The sequence below is a fragment of the Lycorma delicatula genome, chromosome 4, assembly GCF_047948215.1.
Source record: "Lycorma delicatula isolate Av1 chromosome 4, ASM4794821v1, whole genome shotgun sequence".
Taxonomy (NCBI): domain Eukaryota; kingdom Metazoa; phylum Arthropoda; class Insecta; order Hemiptera; family Fulgoridae; genus Lycorma; species Lycorma delicatula.
Window position 1 is genome coordinate 170,774,489 of NC_134458.1, and position 22,871 is coordinate 170,797,359.

General features: G+C 29.5%; 1 protein-coding gene across 1 annotated transcript in view; it reads left to right on the forward strand.

The window, feature by feature from the left end:
* Positions 1-22,871, forward strand: part of LOC142324071 (uncharacterized) — a 761,232-nt gene that overhangs the window by 663,023 nt on the left and 75,338 nt on the right. The window contains exon 8 of the mRNA XM_075364700.1: positions 10,728-11,165. Coding sequence (XP_075220815.1) covers positions 10,728-11,165 — 438 coding nt within the window. The remainder of the gene's footprint in view (positions 1-10,727; positions 11,166-22,871) is intronic.

Here is a 22,871-nt window from a genome sequence, read left to right on the forward strand (position 1 = left end):
CATATCTTCCTTGCAAATTTTGAGAGGCTTCCTTATATCTTCCGCCTGACGTTTAGGGGTGCATCTTTGTCTAACACCTCGACCTACACGCAGCCAGTCCAGTCATATTCTTATGTAGTTCCATCGCTGATGTTTGTCTCGCGTCTAATTCTTTAATTAACCTTCTGTCTTTTTATTCTACTTTTTTTCTTTAAGAATCTCCATCATAACCTTATTAGTGCGCATCTGTTAAAAATAAAATTAAGTAAAACAGAAAGTAGAATCGGACGCAACACTATAAATAGACTATAGTTTTACATAACTGAATCAATTTTTATTAGGAAAATACTTGCGCGGCTTAACCGTAGGGGGGATTAGCGAGAGTTGACTATATTTAGAAACTGTATTTTGTTGATGAAGAAAGAAGTACCAGATTTTTATTCCAGTTTTCATGCGGGTCGTTTTAGAGGCCGTGTAGTGATGTGTGATTTCTTATATAAAAACCTTTTTTTTTTGGAATGAGACATAAGTTCTTGTAAATTTTGAGTATGTTATAATAATGTTTTAAATTTTGTATAATTCAAGGAGCCTAGAAGTTTCAGCTATTAGAAAGAGAAAAGAAAACAGAACCCTAGAAGCACAGTTAAATTATTCAAACTCTGTTATTCTTTTGTGATAAATCCTTATTGTAAATGTTTCAATTACGTACTGTTTACTTCACGGCTCTTTTAATTAGGGTGGAATAATCTAAAGAAAATATAATATGCAGTACGTGGGATTATTTCTTAATATGTATCAATAACACAATTTTATATTATAACACCCACCGTTACGTGACATTATAATATTTTTTTTTTTAAATGATCTTTTGATTATATGTCTTTATTTCTCCCTAATATTTATTTAGTATTATTGATATCCTATTTTGTACTTTAATTGCTACGATTAATATGTATTTACGAGTATATTACACAAAGGTTAACCATTATAAAGTAGTTCGATTTAACGTTACAATAGGATAGTAGATTGCAATGGAATTCAATAATCTGAATTTTTAATTAAATTTTTCTTTCCGTCCTAAATGACCTTGTTAAAATATTTTTAAATACAAATTAATTTTTATTTTGTATTCAGTTCCTTTTATATATATATATAGGTTAATTACAGTAATCCGATGACTTGTTAATAATTTGCTGAATTAAATTTAAAAAGATACCAAATCTTGTAGACAGATTTGACATTATAATTTATTTATTTATAAACAACTATATAGATGGACAAGATTATTAATCTTCATATCGTTTGTTTTATAGTTATTGCATTTTTTTATTATGTTGTATTAGTATTTTAACCGGGTTATGGTTTGACGACTCTTCAACGAATCGTATTATGTTACTTTTTTTAGACAAAATTTTGATCGGTTAATAAAGTTTATCCCGTTTCAAGTTACATCTTAAGTTATTAGATTGGAATTAAACGATCACATGATCGTCCTTTTGTTGAAAAAAACCGCTGTTTTAAATTAACGTGATTCTATTTCTTATCTTCTGTCAGATTAGTTCTAACTGTTCTTTCTTAAAATCATATTATTTTAATTGATAATTGTGCGTGATGTAAGTAGGTCGATGTTATGTGCGTGTATTGTATTACATGCGATGTGTTTATGAACTCGTTCATTTTATCACTAATTGTGAGTATATCGTTTAAAATTAAAGCGATTTAAAAAATAATTATTTCAAACATTTGTTATACTGTAAATAATTGTTATCTTCAAATCATCTTGTTTAATTATTTGTAGCCTGTGCGGTACCGTATATATGCTGTATATATTTTTTTAGTATAAAATATTAAATTAAACAAACTCAAAAATCTACTAAAAAGAAAATCTGTTTTAATCCTTCTTTAAATTTCGAGCATTGAAATCTGCGCCAAAATGAAAAAAAAAAAACATAAACAAAACAAACAGCTTATTCGGTTTATTTTTATTTATTAAAATATAAACTTTACTGAATGGTTGTGCTAAAACTGTTTTTTTTTGTTTCTTTTTTTCATTTTTTTTTTTTTTTTTAATTATAGGTGTTGATTACGTTTTAAAAATGGAACTAATTACTGTAAACAATAAATTATATATAATTGCTGTTTACATTCACACATATAAAAACAAGTTTGTTATTGATGTTAATTATTGGTTATTTTTTGTATGACAGTTATCTTAGTCTATTTATGTTAAACATATAATGATTAAAAATGGTTAAAATTGTAAGTTTTATTTGTAATAAGGCCTAAGTATGCACCGCAAATTCACGTTCACATGCACGTATATATATATATATATATATATATATATATATATATAAAACATGTAAAATATTCAAGTACACGAGTGACTTGCTGGTTGTCCTTGAAGAAAATGCTGGGAAATCTGTTATACTATTGTCAGAATTGAGACAACAAAGAAACGCGCAATTGACGGACGAGTTGATGAGAAGGGAGAGAGAATCTAGTGGAACATTCTCCCGGTCTTCTTTCTCAAGGATTTTCTGCAATTCGATTATGATATAGACTGAGGATTCGGTTTCATTGCTCGTTCTCCATATTTCCTCACCGAGTTCGCTGGTGCGTGTATATATATATATATATATATATATATATATATATATATATATATATAGTATTGGCATAACTCTTTTCTACCGGAAGACCCCCTCCACTATTTGGTATAGTATGTTTGATATTACCACACAGGATATTAGGCTATATAGCATACATACTGATCAATATCAAATATCATTATGTTGAACTCTCTCATTCGAGTTGGGTAATGTAGAATTAGTTGTTGTTTTTTCTTTTGTTATTATTATTCTATTCCTAGTATCCTCATTCTTTAAGATTAAATCATATTTTTAAAAATATACATTATTTTAGTACATGGTGTGTAGCTAATTGTGTTAAGAATTTTTACTTTTTACCATTATGACCTTGGGGGCATAAATTCTGCACGGTTTTTAACGAAGAAGGTGACATGAAAAATTAATGAAAAATATTTCGCACCTTTAAAGTGAGTTGAATCCGAGACCAGATGATTTAGAACTTTCTTTCTTTCTTTTTCCTGTTTAGCCTCCGGTGACTACCGTTTAGATAATTCTTCAGAAGATGATATGTATGAGTGTAAATGAAGTGCAAGTCTTGTACATTCTCAGTTCGACCATTCCTGAGATGTGTGGTTAATTGAAACCCAACCATCAAAGAACACCGGTATCCACGAATCTAGTATTCAAATCCGTGTAAAAATAATTGGCTTTACTACGACTTGAACGCTGGAACTCTCGACTTCCAAATCAGGTGATTTGGGAAGACGCGTTAACCACTAGATCAACCCGGTGGGTTAGATGATTTAGAACTGGTTTTGACCAATATACCAGTTTTACAAATCATTACATAAAGATTTTTTTAAAAATTAAAACCTATTGTAATTTATAGGCAGGATTACATGATGGAATCATAAACTTTTTCTTAAAAAATGGAGAAAAAAGAAATAAAGTTATTAGACTTATTCATATCTATACGTACGTCTATTTTTGTGTTTTTTTTTTAATGATAGGAAGTTTATTAAAGAACAGAATATGTATATGAAACAGAATGTTTTAACTCCAGATGATATAGGTAATAATAATATTATAGGTAATAATATTATAATACAAAAAAATTCTGAAATAAAAACAAACAAAAATCCTAATAATAATACTTGGCTCCAACATTAAAAATAATATGAGAATTTCAAAAAGTATCAAAGAAATTTATAGAAAATGTGAAAACATTTTCTCAGGCAGCCAAAAAAAGAAGACTGTTTCTTTAATCACACCATTAGAATGAATACAATAGAATGCTTAAAAAATCTCTGCTGGAAGAAAAGAGCAAAAATAAATTGAATTAAAACAATTAAGAAGGTTCTCCAAGAACCGGTGTTCTAGAAAAAGATACTTCAAAAAGGATCTCTTTGAAAAAATTAATGTTATAAAATAGAAAGAAAAAAAAGAGGAAGTACAAGGTAGTCAATAGATGATTTTAAAATTTAAAAAAAACACTGTGACAGTACGGTATGGAAATGAATATCGGATAAATAAAGTAATAAGGATAGAAAACAGTATGTAAAATGTTTTTTCTTAGGTTATGTTAATAACAAGATGGAAAAAAGCAATCTCTAAGAAAGCATTTAGTAGAAAGAGACAATTGCGGAGTAAGATGAGAGTTAGATTTGAAGAAACGTCTTGTGAAATATACTTTGTTTGGATATAAAACACGGTTACCAGGAAAAAGATAAAAAGAAAGGCTGGAAGTATTTTAAATGTTGGAATAGAGAAGATCGGAGAATATTAATGGACAGACAGTGTGAAAAATAAAGAAGAAATGAGGAGAGTGGACGAGAATAGAAGGTATTTTAATAATAATAACAATTTAGAATAGGAAGTTAATCGGTCGGGACATATCACGAGAAGAGGATTGATTTAAACAGCGCTAGAGGTAACAATAGAAGATGCAAAAAAGAGTAAAGATTATAGACGATATTATTGGAAACTGGAAACAATAGGAAGTTAAACATTTAGCCGGGAATAGAGATGAATGGTACAATATTGGTTTTGGCAGTCCACTTTTCTTCATCATCCGCAGTGGTGCAGAGGATCGAAGCTCGCGGGGTATACTGAGACTGATGTTTTCTTGTATTAACCGATTTCGGCATGCTAATAGCCATTCGGTATTTTCAATTGAATTAAATGTAAATATGAAGAAATTTTCGTATTTACTTACTATAATTTCCTGACTTCTTTACTTAAGTTTAAAAAAGTCGGTAAAAAAAAATTATGAAGATTAATAAATTAATATGGAAGAACAAAAATGTTCGTTTAAAAACATTGCAAACGATATAAAACAAATAAACGTCGAAAGACTTTATTAAAAAAAAAATTCGTCATATTGAAACTACAGATATAAAAATAAAGATAAAAAAATTCTCAAAAACAATTTTCGTTTTACCAAAAACGCATTAAAAACAAATAAAATACTCAATTCAACGAAAAAATGTTCTGAGAGTATCAACATTTTTTTTCAGTTTCTTTACATTTGTAGTTATTCTATCAACATAGACATTTACCCTTTGAGTTTCGGTATACTGTGTGAAATATTCGTCAATCTCACGCCAATAAAATCCTTATGTATGGTAGAACGGATAATTAACTCTAGATAAGAAGAAAAGTTTTTCGAGCGGGTTTTTTTTTGCTCTTTACTTATTCTTTGCGTGATTTATATTTTTATTTTTAAGTTGTACTAATATCAGTTGTTGTTAATGTTTCATAGCTGCCTATATAAATTATAAAATCGGATAATGATATTACTTTTTATAAATTATAAAATCATCAAATAAAATAAATTTTATAATGCATCTTATTTTATTTAATTGTAATATGTGTTACCCAGAATTTGAAAAAAAAAGGTTTTTTTTATTTAGTAAAAGCTAGCAAACACAGGATTGATATATACTCATAAATACGAGTGGATAGATAGTGTGGGGCAGACTATATCCTGGAGAAGTTGGTAATTCGTTATGGTAGCTGTTGTTGAGTGAAAGGTACTGGACCTAATCCATTATAACCGATCACCGAGCAGAGTGATTCTCTTTACCGTCTACTACCATAACATTATATATATATATATATATATATATATATATATATATATATATATATATATATATATATATATATATATAGGCTTTTATATCATTATATTCTTTATAATCTATTTAATGTTGTTATTTTTTTATTATAAAATATATTTTTTTATTATATGTAATTGAACCTGACTGTACATTACGCTGACATTGTATTTTTGTTATTATATTAGTACACGATGTGTAACTGATGAAGACCTTCGTTGTAACCTCAATTGCTGTATAATACCTCCTATGTACTTATCTCATTTTGTTATAAACAATTATCTTTATTTTTGTTATAATAATAAGTAAAAACTTATTATTTACTCGATACGTATATTATAATAGTATTGTAAGGCTTTTCTAATAAGTAGATCATGGTCTTTTAATGATTTATTGAATTTACAAATATAACGGTGATTGAAATTTTTTAGTAATTCTTATGGTAGAATACCATGACGCCGAAAAATGGTAATCAGTTATCTTATTTGCTTTTACATAATTAACGAATTGTTTTAATTATACGTTGATTTATTATCCTGAATGGTCAATTTATGTTTTTCTTCTTCTTTTTTTGTTTACCTTAATTATATAGTTCCCTTAATTATTCTATTTTTTTTCGACTCTGTTTTTCTCTCCAGTAGGCAATATTTTTTATTCATAAAATACATTAATATTTATTAAAAAATATTTCCAAATTACAGTCTTATTGCAGTAAATCTGTCGTTCATTTTTTATCGGGCTTCTATTTTTTAATGTTTATAGAAAATAATTTCTTCTTTTTTTAAAAAAAAAGAGGCTTAGCCTAAAAAGTTAATGATACTTAAATAGTTAAAATAATCAAATCAGAATTTTTTTCAACATCGATGATCAATGTGAATCGGATTTCTAATTTTTAATTTCGATCGTTTCCATTCTATTTTACTTTTAGTGGTTTTATTTTACTAGTGTTTTGGAACTCAGGTAGTTAGAGATACAGTTTTCCATTAACTCCTAAGAACCAGTATTAAAAGAAAAATGTTTTGATGAATTCCATTTTTATTTGTTTTTTTTACAATTTACTTGATTAAATATTTTCTATCCTTTCTCAGTTCACTTCCCATTTTATGTTATAGTAAATATGTTGAAATGAAAAAAATTAGAGAATAGTAATAAAAGGAAAATAAATAAAGAAATGAATCAAATCAATCAAATGATAAAAAAAAAAACTTGTGTAGCTTGATCCTTTTGCAATGTTAACTTAGGGGTTATGTTAAATAAAGTAAGGTTGCAGAATCATTTCGTTTAAATTTACTTATCCCAGTCAAACTAAATTCACCCTCTGTGAAATATGAATGAATACTTCATTTTTATATAGTTTCGTAATGGTATAGAATGTCTAATATAAAAATATATATATATACGTCCTCTTTGGAACAGTACTTTTGAATTGTATGATTGAAACAATTTTGAATAGGCTATTCGTATCATGTAGTTACGTATTTAATACTTATTACTTTTTGACTGCAGTCTCTATAATTTGAGAAGAGATCGAAGATCTAATTTTATAAGCATTATTATTACTAGTACAATTTGAACGTATTTTTTTACTCTTATCTCCTTTACTTCATTTACCTTATTGAGTTGATTACTTTTCTTTTCGTTGCAAGTATGTGGTTTGAAATTAAACGAATGGTTTTTGGCTGCTTTTATAGACATATGTTACTGTAACCGTCTAACGTGTTATTTGCATTATTATTACTAGCTTAATTATCCAGCGGTTTCTGATCTTTTATCTTATCTATCACCATTTGGAAAATTTCGGTTTCAAAATTTCGAAAAATAATTCCTTAAAAGTAATGTTTGAAATTATATTCCTTTAATTTTTTCCTCTTGAAATAAGAAAAAAAGGAAAAAGTTCTAAATATGATTAAATTTGAAATGGGGTTTCAAAAAAAAATTCTATTCATTGTTCCTGATGTGGTCTGGCAATGTACTTCGTATTACAGCCAACGGCACATAACATGGTAATTTAACAATCACCATCTTAACCCAACCCGCCTTTGGAACTTATTACAACCGGGTTGACTAAGGATCGTCCGTTATATTCATGTAACCAAATTTGTCTTCATAACTTCATTTTTCAAACTATCCTGTTCTGAAAAATTATTTCATAAAATTCAACAATATTTTTGTACTCGGGACATAATTACACTTGTGGGTATTTGAATTTATTAATGTATTTTTTTTACATATATTTATTTACTTTTAAAATTTATTTATTTTATCAAATATCTTCCAAATACTTTCAAATAAGAACTGAAAAAAGTTTTTTTGAATTATTAATTATATATTTTCCATAAAATTGAGAGTTTTGCTTTCTGTTGAACGATTCAAAGTTATTCTTGTCCGTAAATATTCAATTGGAATGAAGACTAATGAAATTAAATTTCATAACCAAGCCGGGAATCAAATGAAATTAAATCCAGTACTCTCGATATATCGGTCAACTAAGCTAATTAAGCGACAGGTAGCGAAGGATTTAATCAGTTTATAACCGACCAATGGACGTTATCGCGGTAGAAAACTGACAACGAAGGTGGTGTGGTTCATGCATGTTGACATGGTCAATAGCAAAATATCAATATAAATTAAGGTTTTATATATAGAGTAGTAATATACTGTAAATATAATACAGAGTAGAGGGTGGTATATTATATTATGTTTCACGTTGAAAATGCTTTGTTTGAAAATTAATAAAAACCAGAATACAATAAAGTAGGCGGCCTATTCATGTAGAACGTTTATTAATAGCGTTAAGTGTATTGTGTGCGGAAAGTTTTGTATATATATATATATATATAACTTTTAATGAAATAACATAATAAAGTTATAATTACTAAGTTTTTAAATTAATTAAAATTAAAATAAATCATAGAAACCAATATTAGCCCGTTTCTTATCTCCCATTAAAACAATTTATTTTACAGCATAAAGTATACAAAGAACTAAACAGTAATATTCATTATTTTATAGCCGTTATATTCTTATCTCTTTTACTGGTCATTCGTTTACAATGAAATGAATAGTATATTGAAAAAAAAAAAAAGTAATGAGATCAGACTAACAAATTTTCTAAAACTAAAATTATAAAGCTAAATATATACTAACAACAAACATTTAACTCTCTCTTTTGCTGTTTAGCTTCCGGGAATCACCGTCAGGTATTACTTCAGAGGATGAATGAGGATGATATGTATGAGTGTAAGTGAAGTGTAGTCTTGTGCAGTCTCAGGTCGACCGTTCCTGAGTTGTGTGGTTAATTGAAACCCAACCACCATACAACATCGTTATCCACGATCTAGTATTCAAATTCGTATAAAAGTCACTGCTTTTAATAGGATTTGAACGTTGGAACTCTCGGCTTCGAAATCAGCTGATTTGCGAAGACGCGTTTACTACTAGACCAACCCGGTTGGTTAACAAACGTTTAACTGGAATTTCATTAATTCTAAACCATAATTAATTCTGTATATAAGAAAAAAATACATATAAAAATTTGATACTGTATGTATACATATGTTATATATAAAGCCGGAAGTTTGTCTCTCTCTCTCTCTCTCTCTCTCTCTCTCTCTCTCTCTGAATGTATGTTCTCGTATCACGCGAGAACCAACCGACTGATTGCTTTCAAATTTGCAGGATACATTCGTGTTATCCCAGGGAATGTTGTTTTAAGCTATTTACCGAGACCCTAGCCCCCTTGGGAGTGAAGTTTTGAATTAAAGATATTCATTAAAGAAAGAAAAGGTTAATGGGTTTACTTCATATTATATTTCTGTCACCATGGCAACAGAAATAAGTTGTAAAGTTTTCCTCGTCAAAGATCTTTCAACTTTAGTTAACATAGTTACTACTACTACTCTGTCTTTTGTAATTAAATTTTTTCAGGTTTCTATAAAGCCTGAATATTTTAATTGTTATTTATAGTTATTTTATTTTCATAATCACGAGGGTAACGAACATTGTAGGGGTCCTGGCTAGGCGGTCGAGCGAGCGAAGCGTGCCTAGACCGCCTTTTGTATGCTGTATATTGCTTATATGTCTTTATATAATTAATTACTGTTTCTCATAAAGAAAAAGAACAATTTTTAGATTTTCTTGTATATGTATCTATTTATTTTATTTAGAGTGCTTAAGGGGAGGACAACCATCCTGATAATGAAAAAAAACCTTTTTTTCGTTTACTCCATTAGGATATTGGGGAAAAAATTATTTGTTAGTGATCATTAATTTACAAAAACTATCGTAAGATAATGGATACTATATTTCCTATACAGAGGAGTGTATAATCTGTATTGGGCGGATTAATTCTTGACTTCCCTTGCTATGAGTTTTTTATTTTATACTTACTATGGCTCCTTCTGCTTAGTTGCAAAATTTAAAAGCTTTGAAAGACTTCGTAAATTTTTTAGAAACATATTTTGTGTTTTGGAGAGACCTCATTTAATAGGGTTTTACATTAAAATATTTTAGGTAAATGATTTATAAAAAAGCTGTTTTTCATTTAAATAAGATTTTACAGTTCTGTTTAACTTTATAACATAATCTATTTGAATTGATAATTTCTATTACAGTACTGATTAGAGCCAAATTAATTAAAATTCTGTAAAAACATTCTTCGACATGTTATTAGAAAAAGTCCTTTGAGTAACTTTATTTATGTAGTTGATATTTTCAGAAATTTTGTGATGGTTTTTGTTATGCGAGATGCTAAAGATAATGAAATCTTTCCTGTGCAGCTGTTAAAATTTTTTCCTGCATCGCAGATAGTTATTTGAATGACTGATTTTTTAGTAAAAGATAGCGAAAGGTATAAATGAAAATATTATGTTTCATTCAACTCGTATTAAAATCTAAACTGTATTTATTCTTTTTTCGCCCGTGGTGCCATCGGTTAATTTACTCTTAATATTGAGCTAAAATAACTTATTATAGCGTAGTAAAATTTATATCGTTGATGTAAATAAATGAATAACAATTTATTTTTCTTTGTTGACAGGTGATCTAGAAGGCGTCAGTCAGCGATTGGTGCAGTTAGCTAAAAACGAAGGCTCGACAGACAACATCTCGGTTGTGGTGGTGTTCTTGTCAGAGCCGTGTGAGGTCGTTAAACGGCGACCAATGGAGACCGCCAGTCCATCTAATCCGTTCCATAAGCAGAACGGTTCAGAATTGTACTGCGGCGGACCGCCAAACGGTTCATTAAGATGTTTTCAGGAAGATGAAGAAGAAGATTTTGGACCGGAAACCGATGTCGACGCCGTCGACGATGTCTTAATGTCGCCGTCATCGATTGCAGCTGCTAAAGCTTTAGTCTCTTCACAAAATAAAGACTTGGAAGATGACCTCGAACGACAGCGACAGCAGTTAAGCGAATTCGACGACCCGGCAGATGCGGACCGTTCCACTAATACACCGACCCCGCCTGCACGTGACGGTAGGTGTTTATTTATTTATGTATCGTATATTATACAACACATGTTAATTTTTTTATTTGGCTAATTACTTTTTTATTGACTTAGATTTACTATTACTTGCGATAATACATGGAAACGACTTTTGTTACGTATATTTAAATAATTCTTTGAACATTTTCTCAATTTTAAAGGAATTTGATGGATCACGCTGTTTTATTCCATCTTGACGTTAGTTTTTTCTAAATGAAAATAAATTCAGGTCCGAGAGGAAGTTAGCGATCTTAACTTGCAGTTTAATCTTACAATGGATTCTAAAGAAAGTACTGCTGCTTACGTGGGTTTATAGATCTTGAGAAGGCTATTGATAATTTGGAGTGAAGTGAAGTGAAATGTTTAACACACTTTTAGAAATACAAGTGATATTTGAGAACTTATAATTATTTGATCAGGTAGCAGCGATTAAGGGCAGAAAAATTACCAGAAAGAAACTTTCTTATTAGAAAGAATCAAAAAATATTTTTTTAAAAATTGTCCAGGGGTCAATTGGACAATTTTGGACAATTGACAAGGGTCAATTTCCCTTTGGACTCCCTTGGGCAGGGAGTCCAAAGGGAAAATAATTGAGTTTTTTTGTATGTGATGCTAAAAATGAGTTAGGAGAAGTGCTGAGTGGCATGGATTCATCGAAAGAAAAGAAATTCAATTAAAAAATAAGGACTAGTTAAATTTTTGTATAAAAATGGGTTAACCAGTTATTAAATGATAATAAAAAAAATAAAAAAAAACTGGCAATTCAGTTAGAAAAGTTTAGTTATGTTTTTTTTTTAGGGCTCATTCATCAGAGTGCTTTATTAATGGTCACTAAAATTGATTTTAAATAAATTAAAATGGAAATCTATCAAAAGTTCTTTCGATTTAAAAAATAAAAAATTGGGAGCTCTCCCCTCAGGAGAGGAGTGAGTATTAAGTTATTTTAGTGAGTTTATTGTTAACAAAGTACGTTTTGAGCATTAATAATTTGAAATTGCAATTTATTTTCAATTTAGAGGTCTCTCATACTCAATGGGAAGCTTAATTATGGATAGATTTAATTATTAAGATAATCCATAAGTGGTAATACATTAAAAAAAAATTCTAAAATTGTTTCATAAAAACAAACATACAACCATAATTATAAATAAACTAAGTTTTCATTTTCTAGGAACGGGTGAAAATTTTGGCTAATTTAAAAAAAAATACCAAAAATTAACAGCATAATTTTTTAATTAAAATAAAGTTAAAAAATATATATATTTTTTTAATCACTGACCTAGAAGTGGTACGGGTAAGAAGTTTTTATAATGATTTGAAGGCCTACTGATGTAGAAATAGAAATGCAAAAAAACCCCTTAACTCCTTTTCTGAAGTTAGATACAGTACAGCTAAAAAATATATATAGTCTTATTTTGGGGAGGGGTTAATATTAAATAAAAATTTTTGCACTTTGTAATCTCGATAAAAAACCTTCACTTCAGTAAGAAAACCTTTTTGCTAAAGTGCTCCAGTAAAAATCTGGTATCTTATTTCGGCCAAATCAATCCCCTTTTCCAATTTTTACAAAAATACATCTTTTCCCCCAAGGTAGTAACTGTCTACAAAGTTCGGAGAAACTCGTTCTTCGGAATCCCAGTGTTGTAAGACCAAATACAGGCCAAAATACATACAAACCAAAGTTCTTCTATACAAACGTCCGTCGACAAAAATGGATTTTTTGAAATTGGGTGCATTGGAATAAGAAATTTTTTCGTAGATTATTTAAATATATATTTTTTTTGTTAAAAACGTTTTTTAACGTCTCCTTAAGACACAAAACTGAAAAAAGCGAATTTTTTTTGTCGATCTACATACTTTCCCCGTATTTCTATAGTAGCATATATCGCTATAGGTGGGAAAGTAAAAGTAAATATTTTTGTTGGATTAGTTTCCGGTATTTACTTATATTATTTCCAATACTGTATTTAACGTTCCTTTACATACTAGCGTTTCATTTTTCAGCATCGGCTGGATAAGAAAGACTCTTGAAAATTGGCTGAGAGTATCTCCCTATCTGGTTACATAACCGGAAGAAAGGCATTTTTATTCATTCAACGTAAATAAGGTTAAAAAAAAAAATAAAAGGCTATTTACGAAGAATTGACATATTTATTTGCTAACGCTATTTTTACTTAGCTCTATCAAAAAATAAGGTAGATAAAAAATTACGCTTTAATTCAACCCGAACAATGAGATATGATTAAGGGTGGATGGACCCTCCTCCAACAAATTTTCTTATCTTCTGAATCCTTTATTGTTGAGTTTTGAATTCTGAATAGATGATAATCCAACTTTTTTTTAATGGGTTTCCTGTAAACCGCTCGTAATACGTGAAACGAGGTTACACGTTGTTTAACCGGCTTCATTATTGCTTTTTTTATCTTGCTAGTCCTAGGTTAGTTCTACCGGCAAAACCTCATCCCCACTAATTATAGAAATATCACTGATATAGTGACTTTACAGGGATTTCCTGTAGGGGTTTAGTCAAACCCTTTGAAAGCCCTCGGGGAAGAAAGGGATCAAAGAATAAAAAAGTGAGATAGATAATGGAAAAAGGTTGAAGACTGAAAGATCATACCATAAAGGAGTGCTTTTAATTAATGTCGCCCATGTTTACAAAAGGATAAAAGCAGTTCAATATTAATCAGTGTTTTTCGGTTGACCGTCTAAAACACAGATTTGCTACTGTAGGTGCTTATTTATTCTTCAGGAACTAAAGAGCCATTTGAGAACAGATTGAAACTTCTTGAAAGGAAATAAAAACCCTTTTACTCTTTAGACGACCAGTTCATTATTGAATTTAATAACTGATAAAGATAATTAAAAACTGGAAAGTCTATTTTTTATGTTAATTTCAGTTATGCACGTTACACATTTTATAAAAATAATATCAAGTAATATTAATATTCTAATGTTGTAAGTCAACGTTGACAAACGCACTGACAGGAGTAACTTGTTTTTTTTTTACCCAACCGGGTTGGTCTAGTAGTGGTGAACGCGTCTTCCCAAATCAGCTGATTCGGAAGTCGAGAGTTCCAGAGTTCAAGTCCTACGGATTTGAATACTAGATCGTGGATGCCGGTGTTCTTTGGTGGTTTGGTGTCAATTAACCACACATTTCAGAAATGGTCGAACTGATACTGTACAAGACTACACCTCATTTACACTCATACATATCCTCATTCATCCTCTGAAGTATTATCTGAACGGTACTTACCGGAGGCTAAATAGGAAAAAGAAAAGGAGTAACTTTTTTGTACATTTTTTTTTTGCTTGACAAATTAATTTATTACAAAAGCTGGAAATTTGTACATGAGAATATGGAAATGAAAATTTTGTAGCGTATGAAAAATGCCATGCCTGATCGGGACGAACCCGGGACTTCCCAGATGACGCTACCATTCTTTCATGGAGATCGGTTTTTAAATAAATTTATTTAAATTTATACGTAAATTTTTTGACTTTATATTATAGTTATTAACATTGACATTAATATAATCTTAAGATTAAAAAATATATGTATTTCACGTTCATTGTTTTTTTGCTTTGTTTCATATTATGTACAATCCAGTTATTCTAATCTGTGTAATTACTTCGAAACGTTTTGTTATTTGTTACTTCGGTAAACGGTTAGGGTTTTATAAACTATTTTAAATACGTATTTAATTAAGTTTATAAATTCCTAGTACGCAATGGAATTCAGTACCGTGTTTAATTTTATGTAAATGTTGTTTTCAGTAAAACAGAAAACTATTCAGTATTCAACGGAACGTTATTTAGGTAATAGTAATAATAGTAGTATTAATAAATTTGAGTAACAGATGCTAGCGAGCAAACGTCTACTGAAATGAATTTAGAAATCATCCATCGTTTGAATGTTGAATGTCAAACGAGGAAATGAAGTAATTAACTTGTAAAATGGAATGAAATGAAATGCCCTCTACTGTTGAAAATGGTAATTAGAGCTAAAAACTGCAGCTAAGGAAAAGAATTCTAATTTTCCTCTTTTAATATGACTTTATAATTGATATAATATACTGAGTAATAATTCGTTATGTATATTAGAAGGAAAGAGAGAGAGATTGAGCGAAAGAGAGTGTGAGAGTACAGATACGTGCGTTTATGTGCTCGCGTAGGCGTAAACGTGTGTTTTTGTTTAATTTTCTTCTCCTTTTTTTTGTGTAACAATTGTTTTTTTCTTTTAGTTTTACCTTCTACACATCTTTTTTTTACCAAAGTGACTAAACTTAGATGTCTAACCATGTGCACCGTGTAGATTTAGTTCGTCTCATTACAAGAATTCTGTAATACGTTTCTTGTTGATATCTCTTCATTTCGAATTTTATCGGGCCACCTATCTAATAACTTCCCGAATCATTACATTTAAAATTACTATAATTTTTTCCTTTCTGTATATCCACTATTCATTTCCATAAAGGTCAATAACAATATATAAACATTTTATCGCAAATTTTTTTTGCGATACAGTTTTCCTTGCTTGTGCCGATCTATTTTTAATATTTGTAATTTTTCGTCCGTATTAATTTTACTACTTAAATAACAAAATTATCTCATATCTGGATACATATTTTGTTCCAGAATTACATTACTTATTTTTTACAGACTTTTCGAAGAAAGTACAGTATTGCTTTCGGTCACACGGTTAATTAGGGAGTGAGGGTGAAATTGAACCTTCTTTACGTTTTGACGTTTGAGGCGTACGAAAATACCGTCCACTTAGATTAATTTAATGAAGATCAATATGCTGTATTAGTGTATTTGAAGTTTTGCATAAGGATTTAAGAATTTTCTGTACGTTCTGAAGTATGAAAATTACGAAAATAACATTCACGTATAAAATTTTGTTTTCCCCGCAGCTATTAATCGGAAATAAAATATGTTTTACTAATTGAGAAACCAAAAAGCTCGTTTTCTAAATTTATTAATCGAAAATATCCATTTTGAATCCATTTGATAGTTAGCCTTATTCCCATATAATAAAAACTATTTCTTAAAATAAAGCTTGTCCATGAATTGAAAAGAGTTCGCTAAACAAAGATAAGAAAAGAACAAATTAATGGTTCTTCATACGTTTGTTATTTTAGCGAGTTATATGTATAACGTGGTGAGATATAAATGGAATTAAATCCGTTAATTTCTCACGTATCAGATTAAATGTATAAAGTAAACATTTTCTAATTCAATGCATATTATAGATCGAGTTTTATTGTGTTATGCTTTCCTGAATATTATAATACAAAATAGTATTGAGGAAAAGTGTTTTTATTGGTCAAAAGACGTCATTTTTCTTAATTATGTTGTTTTTCAATGTTTTTAAATCCTCTTGAGTCATTATGATGTATATTATACGCTTATGTTCTCAGTTTATATCTTAATAAGAACGGAATGTTCTTATTTTATTGTAAGAATGGTTAGGAGGAGTTTTTTCGATTTGCACAACTATTTTGTTCATTACGTAGCTATCTATAGGTAATAAGGATTAGTACGAGAAAAGCCCTCTTTCTAAAATTAATTCAAAATGGAAGGAAGAAAAGAAAAAGGAAAAATGGTGTGGTGATGAAAAAAGACGATCTTCCCTTCGGAAGAACAGTTGTAGAGACAAACAGCACCATCGGGAGGAAAGCCCGTCTTGTAACAGGCGTCATCGCATTTACAATCCCTCGAGAGATTAAGGAATTTTTATTGCTAATAGCAAAAATAACGATTTATACGGTGGTCATATTGAAACGGACCACCAGATAATTTAACGACTGGTAAAATTTTATAACTAAAAAATTTAAGCGTTTAGTTTTTACAAAATTTTTTTGTAGAAGTAATGCAACGTTGAAATTGTAATCGAGTACTTTTTATGTTCATTAAAAACCGGGTACTTTTTGTGTAATTCATACAGGTTTTCTTTAAATAAACTGCAAATCACAAGAGTTATTCCGTGAAGAACAAGTTTTAATGCGTAATAAAACACGATATATTTCCCATGCAGTGGTTCGAAAGGTCTTCAGAGAATAAGTATTTTCTCTCGCTATGAGTGCTCTAATTTTTTTTTCAAAATAGATGGTTTATTTACATTTACAAAATTATTGTAAGCCTTTATTTAGGAATATATCTTTATAATTTTGTCTCCGTTTTTATATTTATTTAATAGCTATTGCCCACCGCTTCGCTCGCTTGGATTTGTTGTACCTAAAATAAATTTTCAAAAGAAATATTAAATTTTTGTTAAAATTATATTATAATTTAAAGGTTGATGTTTTAACGGGTTTATTTGCAAATTGGTATATTATTTACTTCGGTATTTCCATATTTTTTCACGAATAATAATAATATTAATAATTTTTACGTAATAGAAACTAACTTTAATAAATTAATTGAATCGTTATAATTTGTTGTATAACAAATATTATATATTTTTGTTATGTATAATTCGTTATATGTCAATCATTTTTAATTTGTTATAAAGTAAAACAAAATCATTTTAATCGTATATTCAGAATTAAAGGTTTACTACAAGTTACCGTTTACCGTGCCAGTTTATAATTTTTGAATTCGTGTCAGTAGATGGCACAGCGCATGCAACCTATCGAATATAATTTGTTTTCGTACGCGTGTATAAACATTTACGACTTTAAATCCCACCGTGGAATTATACAGATTTTACCAAACGGGCAGACATCGACCGAGTAATAAATTAAAACTCACGTACGCGCAAAAAAGGGTTTTTCGAAAAAGTAACAGTATTTTGCATCGAATTTAAACGCTTGAACGATAAGAGAAAATGGACCGGAGTTTCTCATAGACTACAACTATTATTATTAACAATATTCCGACTGATACTTTTAATTTCTGAGGTATAGATTTTTTCAATAAAAAATTTGACCCCCTTTATAGTAGAAGTTATCCAACATGTAACGTAATGGGTGCCTACAATAAAATTAATATAACCTTCAAAACTGACCTATCTATTTTTTACGTAGGTTAAGCGGTTTGTGCTGTGCATTGTTGAGTCAGGACATTTTGTTTTATGTACTGGTTAATAGATGGATATTTATTTTCTACAAATATATATACTTAAGAGTGAATATTTTTGATGTATTGTATGTTCAACTTTTTTAGTTTGTCTACAAACAGGGGAGAAAGCAAAAAATGAATAGACGCAAAATGCCTTTCAATCCTTACCCTCGTTATCTGCTGATGGTTAGATAGATATATGAAGTGCAATGTGTGGTTTATACAAAATAAAAATGATTTTGAATTTTCTGATGGATTTTTTCTTTCGTCTATAATACACTTAACACGGGTTTCATGTTGTTTTGGAATTTTTTTATATATATATGTAGATGCATTTTTAAAAAACTGATTTACGGTAACATTACGGTTTTTCGTAGATGCTTATTGTTGTGACGTTATTTCTTTTAATAGACGCATGCTGTTGGTATTTTTTTAATCGATGTCTTTATTGCGGTTATAATTTTACAATAAGATTACCAGAGGGCGTTGTTGTGTTGAGTCGAAAATACTTCATTTGAAATGCTTTTTTATTATTTATTCAAATACGAGTACAGATTAATAAAATGAGAAGAATAGACATAAATATATTGTCAGTAGAAATCATCAATTGTTTAAATTTAATATTTGGTACACAGGTATAATAAATAATGTTTAAGATAATTTGGAGATAGAGAATTTTTAAACGAGTGTTTATAAATTTATTTATGTTAATAAATAATTGTAATATTGATTTCTCCTGCGTAATTTCTTTGTTAGTTTTAATTTAAAAGAAAAAAACTATAACAGAAATAAATAGTCATCGTTGTAAATTTTACTCGGTGATTTTTTTTTTTTTTTTACCCATCTGTTTTTACTTATATAGGATTGAGTTACTGTTAGTGACGGGTGGGGGAGTGGAATATGTGTTCTCTTGAGATAACTTGGCTGTCAGCTTGTGTTTAAAGAGATTGACTGATGTAAATTATTAAACGTTCTTTTCAGTCGTTAAAAATCGATTAATTTTTCCGAAGTTTGACGTTCAGAAGATGTATTGCCACTGTAGGAAAACGGTATTTTAATATTTCCTACCCTAATATTTTGGTGATTTCTTGACAGGAAGTTTTGAACATCCAGCTATATATATAGCTGGATGTTCAAAACTTAAATACAATACTTACTTAAGTTTAAACTTAAACTTCAATACACACACCCATATTATATATATATATATATATATATAATATGGGTGTGTGTATTTGCATTTTTTAATACAGATGGATTTTTACGGTGTAAATGTGTAGCTATAAAGCAACTTGTCCTGACTGACTGTTTCATCAACGCCAAGCAAAAATTACTGAAGATAAATTGATGAAAATTTGGGTACATGTAATTCTTACGGTGTACGTGCACACTAAAAAAGGATTTTTTTAAAAACATTGTGAACATTGAGTTATAATTTTTTTAATTTCTCGATACAGATGAAGATATCAATTTGATTTTTCGTGTGTACACACACGAAAAATCTTCATGTGAATATCTAAAAAGTAATATCTAGATTTTTTTGTAATTCCGAGTTGAGAGGCTCTTAATGGATTTTGAATTGTTTTTTGAAAACCGGCTAATTTTTCTTAATTTCTCGGTAACAAATGAAGATATCACCTTTATTTTTCGTGTGTGTAATTTTCAAGTAAGCATCTAAAAACTAATCTTTAGATTTTTTGAAATTAGTCTTAAAAAGAATTTGAACAACGATTACAAATTTTACCCTATTTCCGACTATACTAAATGAGTTATTCACTAGATCGCGGTTAGCAAATATTCTTCAGATAAATATCCAAAAACCATTTTCGGGTTTTTTAAATTTTGATTTTTTTATCAAACGTACGGCGTGGCGGCTCAACCAACAGCACTGTTAATGTATGTGCGACGCAACTGGCTGCACCTGCCACCGGTTACTTGAATAAAAAACAAAAGTAATTAAAAAAAAAAAATGAGAAACGAATTAGGGTCACCTCCTAATGAAGATAGTCGGTTAACGCTAAGAACCGAGGAAAATACATTTTTACTCGTGCTTCGTACGGGTAACCGGTTATAACTAATATTTTTAAGATTGAGGCCGACTGTTTTGAAGCCCACATTCTAAGATAAATCGAAGTTTTGGTTCCTGTACTGAGCAAAAACAATTTTTATTTATTGTTATTATCTGCATGATTTTAATGAACATACCGGAGTCCAAAGGGCAGAGCCCTCTGGCTAGACGAGAAAGGCTAGTTTTGCTCGCCCTAACTTGCTAAATATCCCCTGACCGCGGCGGGAAACGCAAGTAACCACATCGTGCGGGTGAAACCGTGACGATGGATGCTAGCACTCATATGTGAAATAAATAGGTTGCTATTAAAAAAACATTGCGAGTGAAGCCGCGACGAGTGAAAACTAGTGTACCTCAAGTAAATGGTATGAAGGACTTTACTTCCTGTAGACTTTCCTTAGTTTTAATTAAATATGCTGGGGTTTTTTTTAATAATATATTTTAATTTATTTACATGTTTTCTAGGTAATTTAACTATAGACATTTTCCTCGTTTAGTTAGTGATTATTATATTATATTACTGAGAATAGAAGGAACCCTTGTTTGAAATTCCCCGCACAAATTTTAAAATTGTTTCATATTTTTATCATTTTCTGTTGCTTTCTCTAGAATTTGGTATTTTTTACATAAAAAAACTTACGGGTGAAGGGAATCAATGTTTGAATTATTTACTAAGGAATTCATTTAAAATTTTGCTTATCTAAATTGTTTCCTGTAGTGTATCACGTGTAGAGTCATAAATAATTGAAATAACATTTTTCCGAGCGGTGTGAAAAACCCCTTGTTAGAAATTTGGAGATGAATATCTCCCTTTTTGTAAAAAAAATATTTTTAACTTTTTTAAAACAAATATTTGTTAGATTAGACCTTTTTATCTAAAATTATCCTAAACATAAAATAAATTAAGGTAGGATGTATCAGCGGTACACCTTCAAGTATTTACATGAATATGCATATTCGACAACGGTGACATTTTCTTATTCAACACCTGACTGCCGATCGAACGTACAAAAGTCTCGCTTACTTCTTGGTTTGGAAATAATTCTACTAAAACCAATACAGACAATTTTTTATTGGTTTTACATCTTTGAGAAACCATGAAAGATCTGAAAATCATACGCCTGATCAAATTAATTTTTCAACAACACATTTTTGTAACCTCTCTTACTCTGAAACATGAGTAATATTAAACCGTAAGTAACATTAAACTTCTCGATCATCTTTTCATAGATTCTTGTATTGTAACATTTTTCCATCATTTTCTGTTTTATTACCGTCAACTGACATCGGTGACGACGTTGCGACCATCTCGAGATGTACTCCCAGCGTTCGTACTCGCCTCCTCGGTGATGCACAGTTTCCTTCGCATTCTAAGCTATCTATTTTGTTCAGTTGATTTGAGCGATACCTTTTTCTCGATTTGTCGTGTTGTGATCTATCCTTCTGTTCCGGGTTTTTCGATTTCTGATCTACATTTAATGGATAATATTTTGAAAAGCACACATAAAAAAAAGTACCCAAATTTCAAATCGTATTTCGTTAAAATTAATTTTCAGTTCTTATAGTATTCAGAATTTTCCGATCGTGCGACGTTAAATTTATTGCTATCGAACAGCGCGCATTCGCTCACGGCGCGTGTTTGAAATCGACTGTATGATGAAATGCAAGTGTAACTTGCGACGTTCATGAGGCACGGTCGGAGGGTAAGTAGGAAGTACGAAATTGGCTTCGTACAAATCTTGTACAATTTGTTTTGTTAAAGTTTAATTTTCACGTTTACATTTCCGATCGGGGTCTATCGTGATTTCGTTTCATCGAACTCTGCTTCATGCGTCTCATCCCCTTTTGACGATTCTAAGATATATTCACGTCAAAAATAAAGAAAACTAAACAAATACACTTTTAACGTAATGATTTAATTTACAAAGTTTTTTACTGATGAAACCTTAGATTGGACCGTAGTCGAGCATTCGTTTCCGGTAAAATAAAATAATTAATACGAGAAGAAATATACGTACGTGTATGTAAATTAGCTAATTACTAAGAGTAATACGATAATCTTGCTTTATAATATTGTATCGCATTAATTATTTTGTGTTAAGTATATGGAGGCTTACAACTATTTAAAACGAAAAATATACATAAATTTTATGTCTCAATTTTATAAGACAAAAAACATGGTGCGGAAAAACGTTCTCTGTTATGATAATTCTGTCCAAAATTATGACCCTTTAAACTCTTCATATTTAAACATAGGTCCTTTAAAAATCGCAATATACTTTCAGTCTGCATTTCGTATGATCAATAATAACGTTAAGAAATAACATGCATTTATTTTATTATTTTTGAAGAGGAAAATATACGCAAACGTGAATTAAAGAATATGAAGTTTCTTTATTAAGATTAATTAAAAGATAATTCCTTATAATTGGTTAATAATTAATTCATTAGAAGTATACAGTAGGTGTAAAATTAATTAGGCTTTCGTGTTAATTTAAGACCTTTAGTTTCCAGTTAATTAATTTTCCAATGAAGCCGTTTGATTTTATGTGCTAGTTCA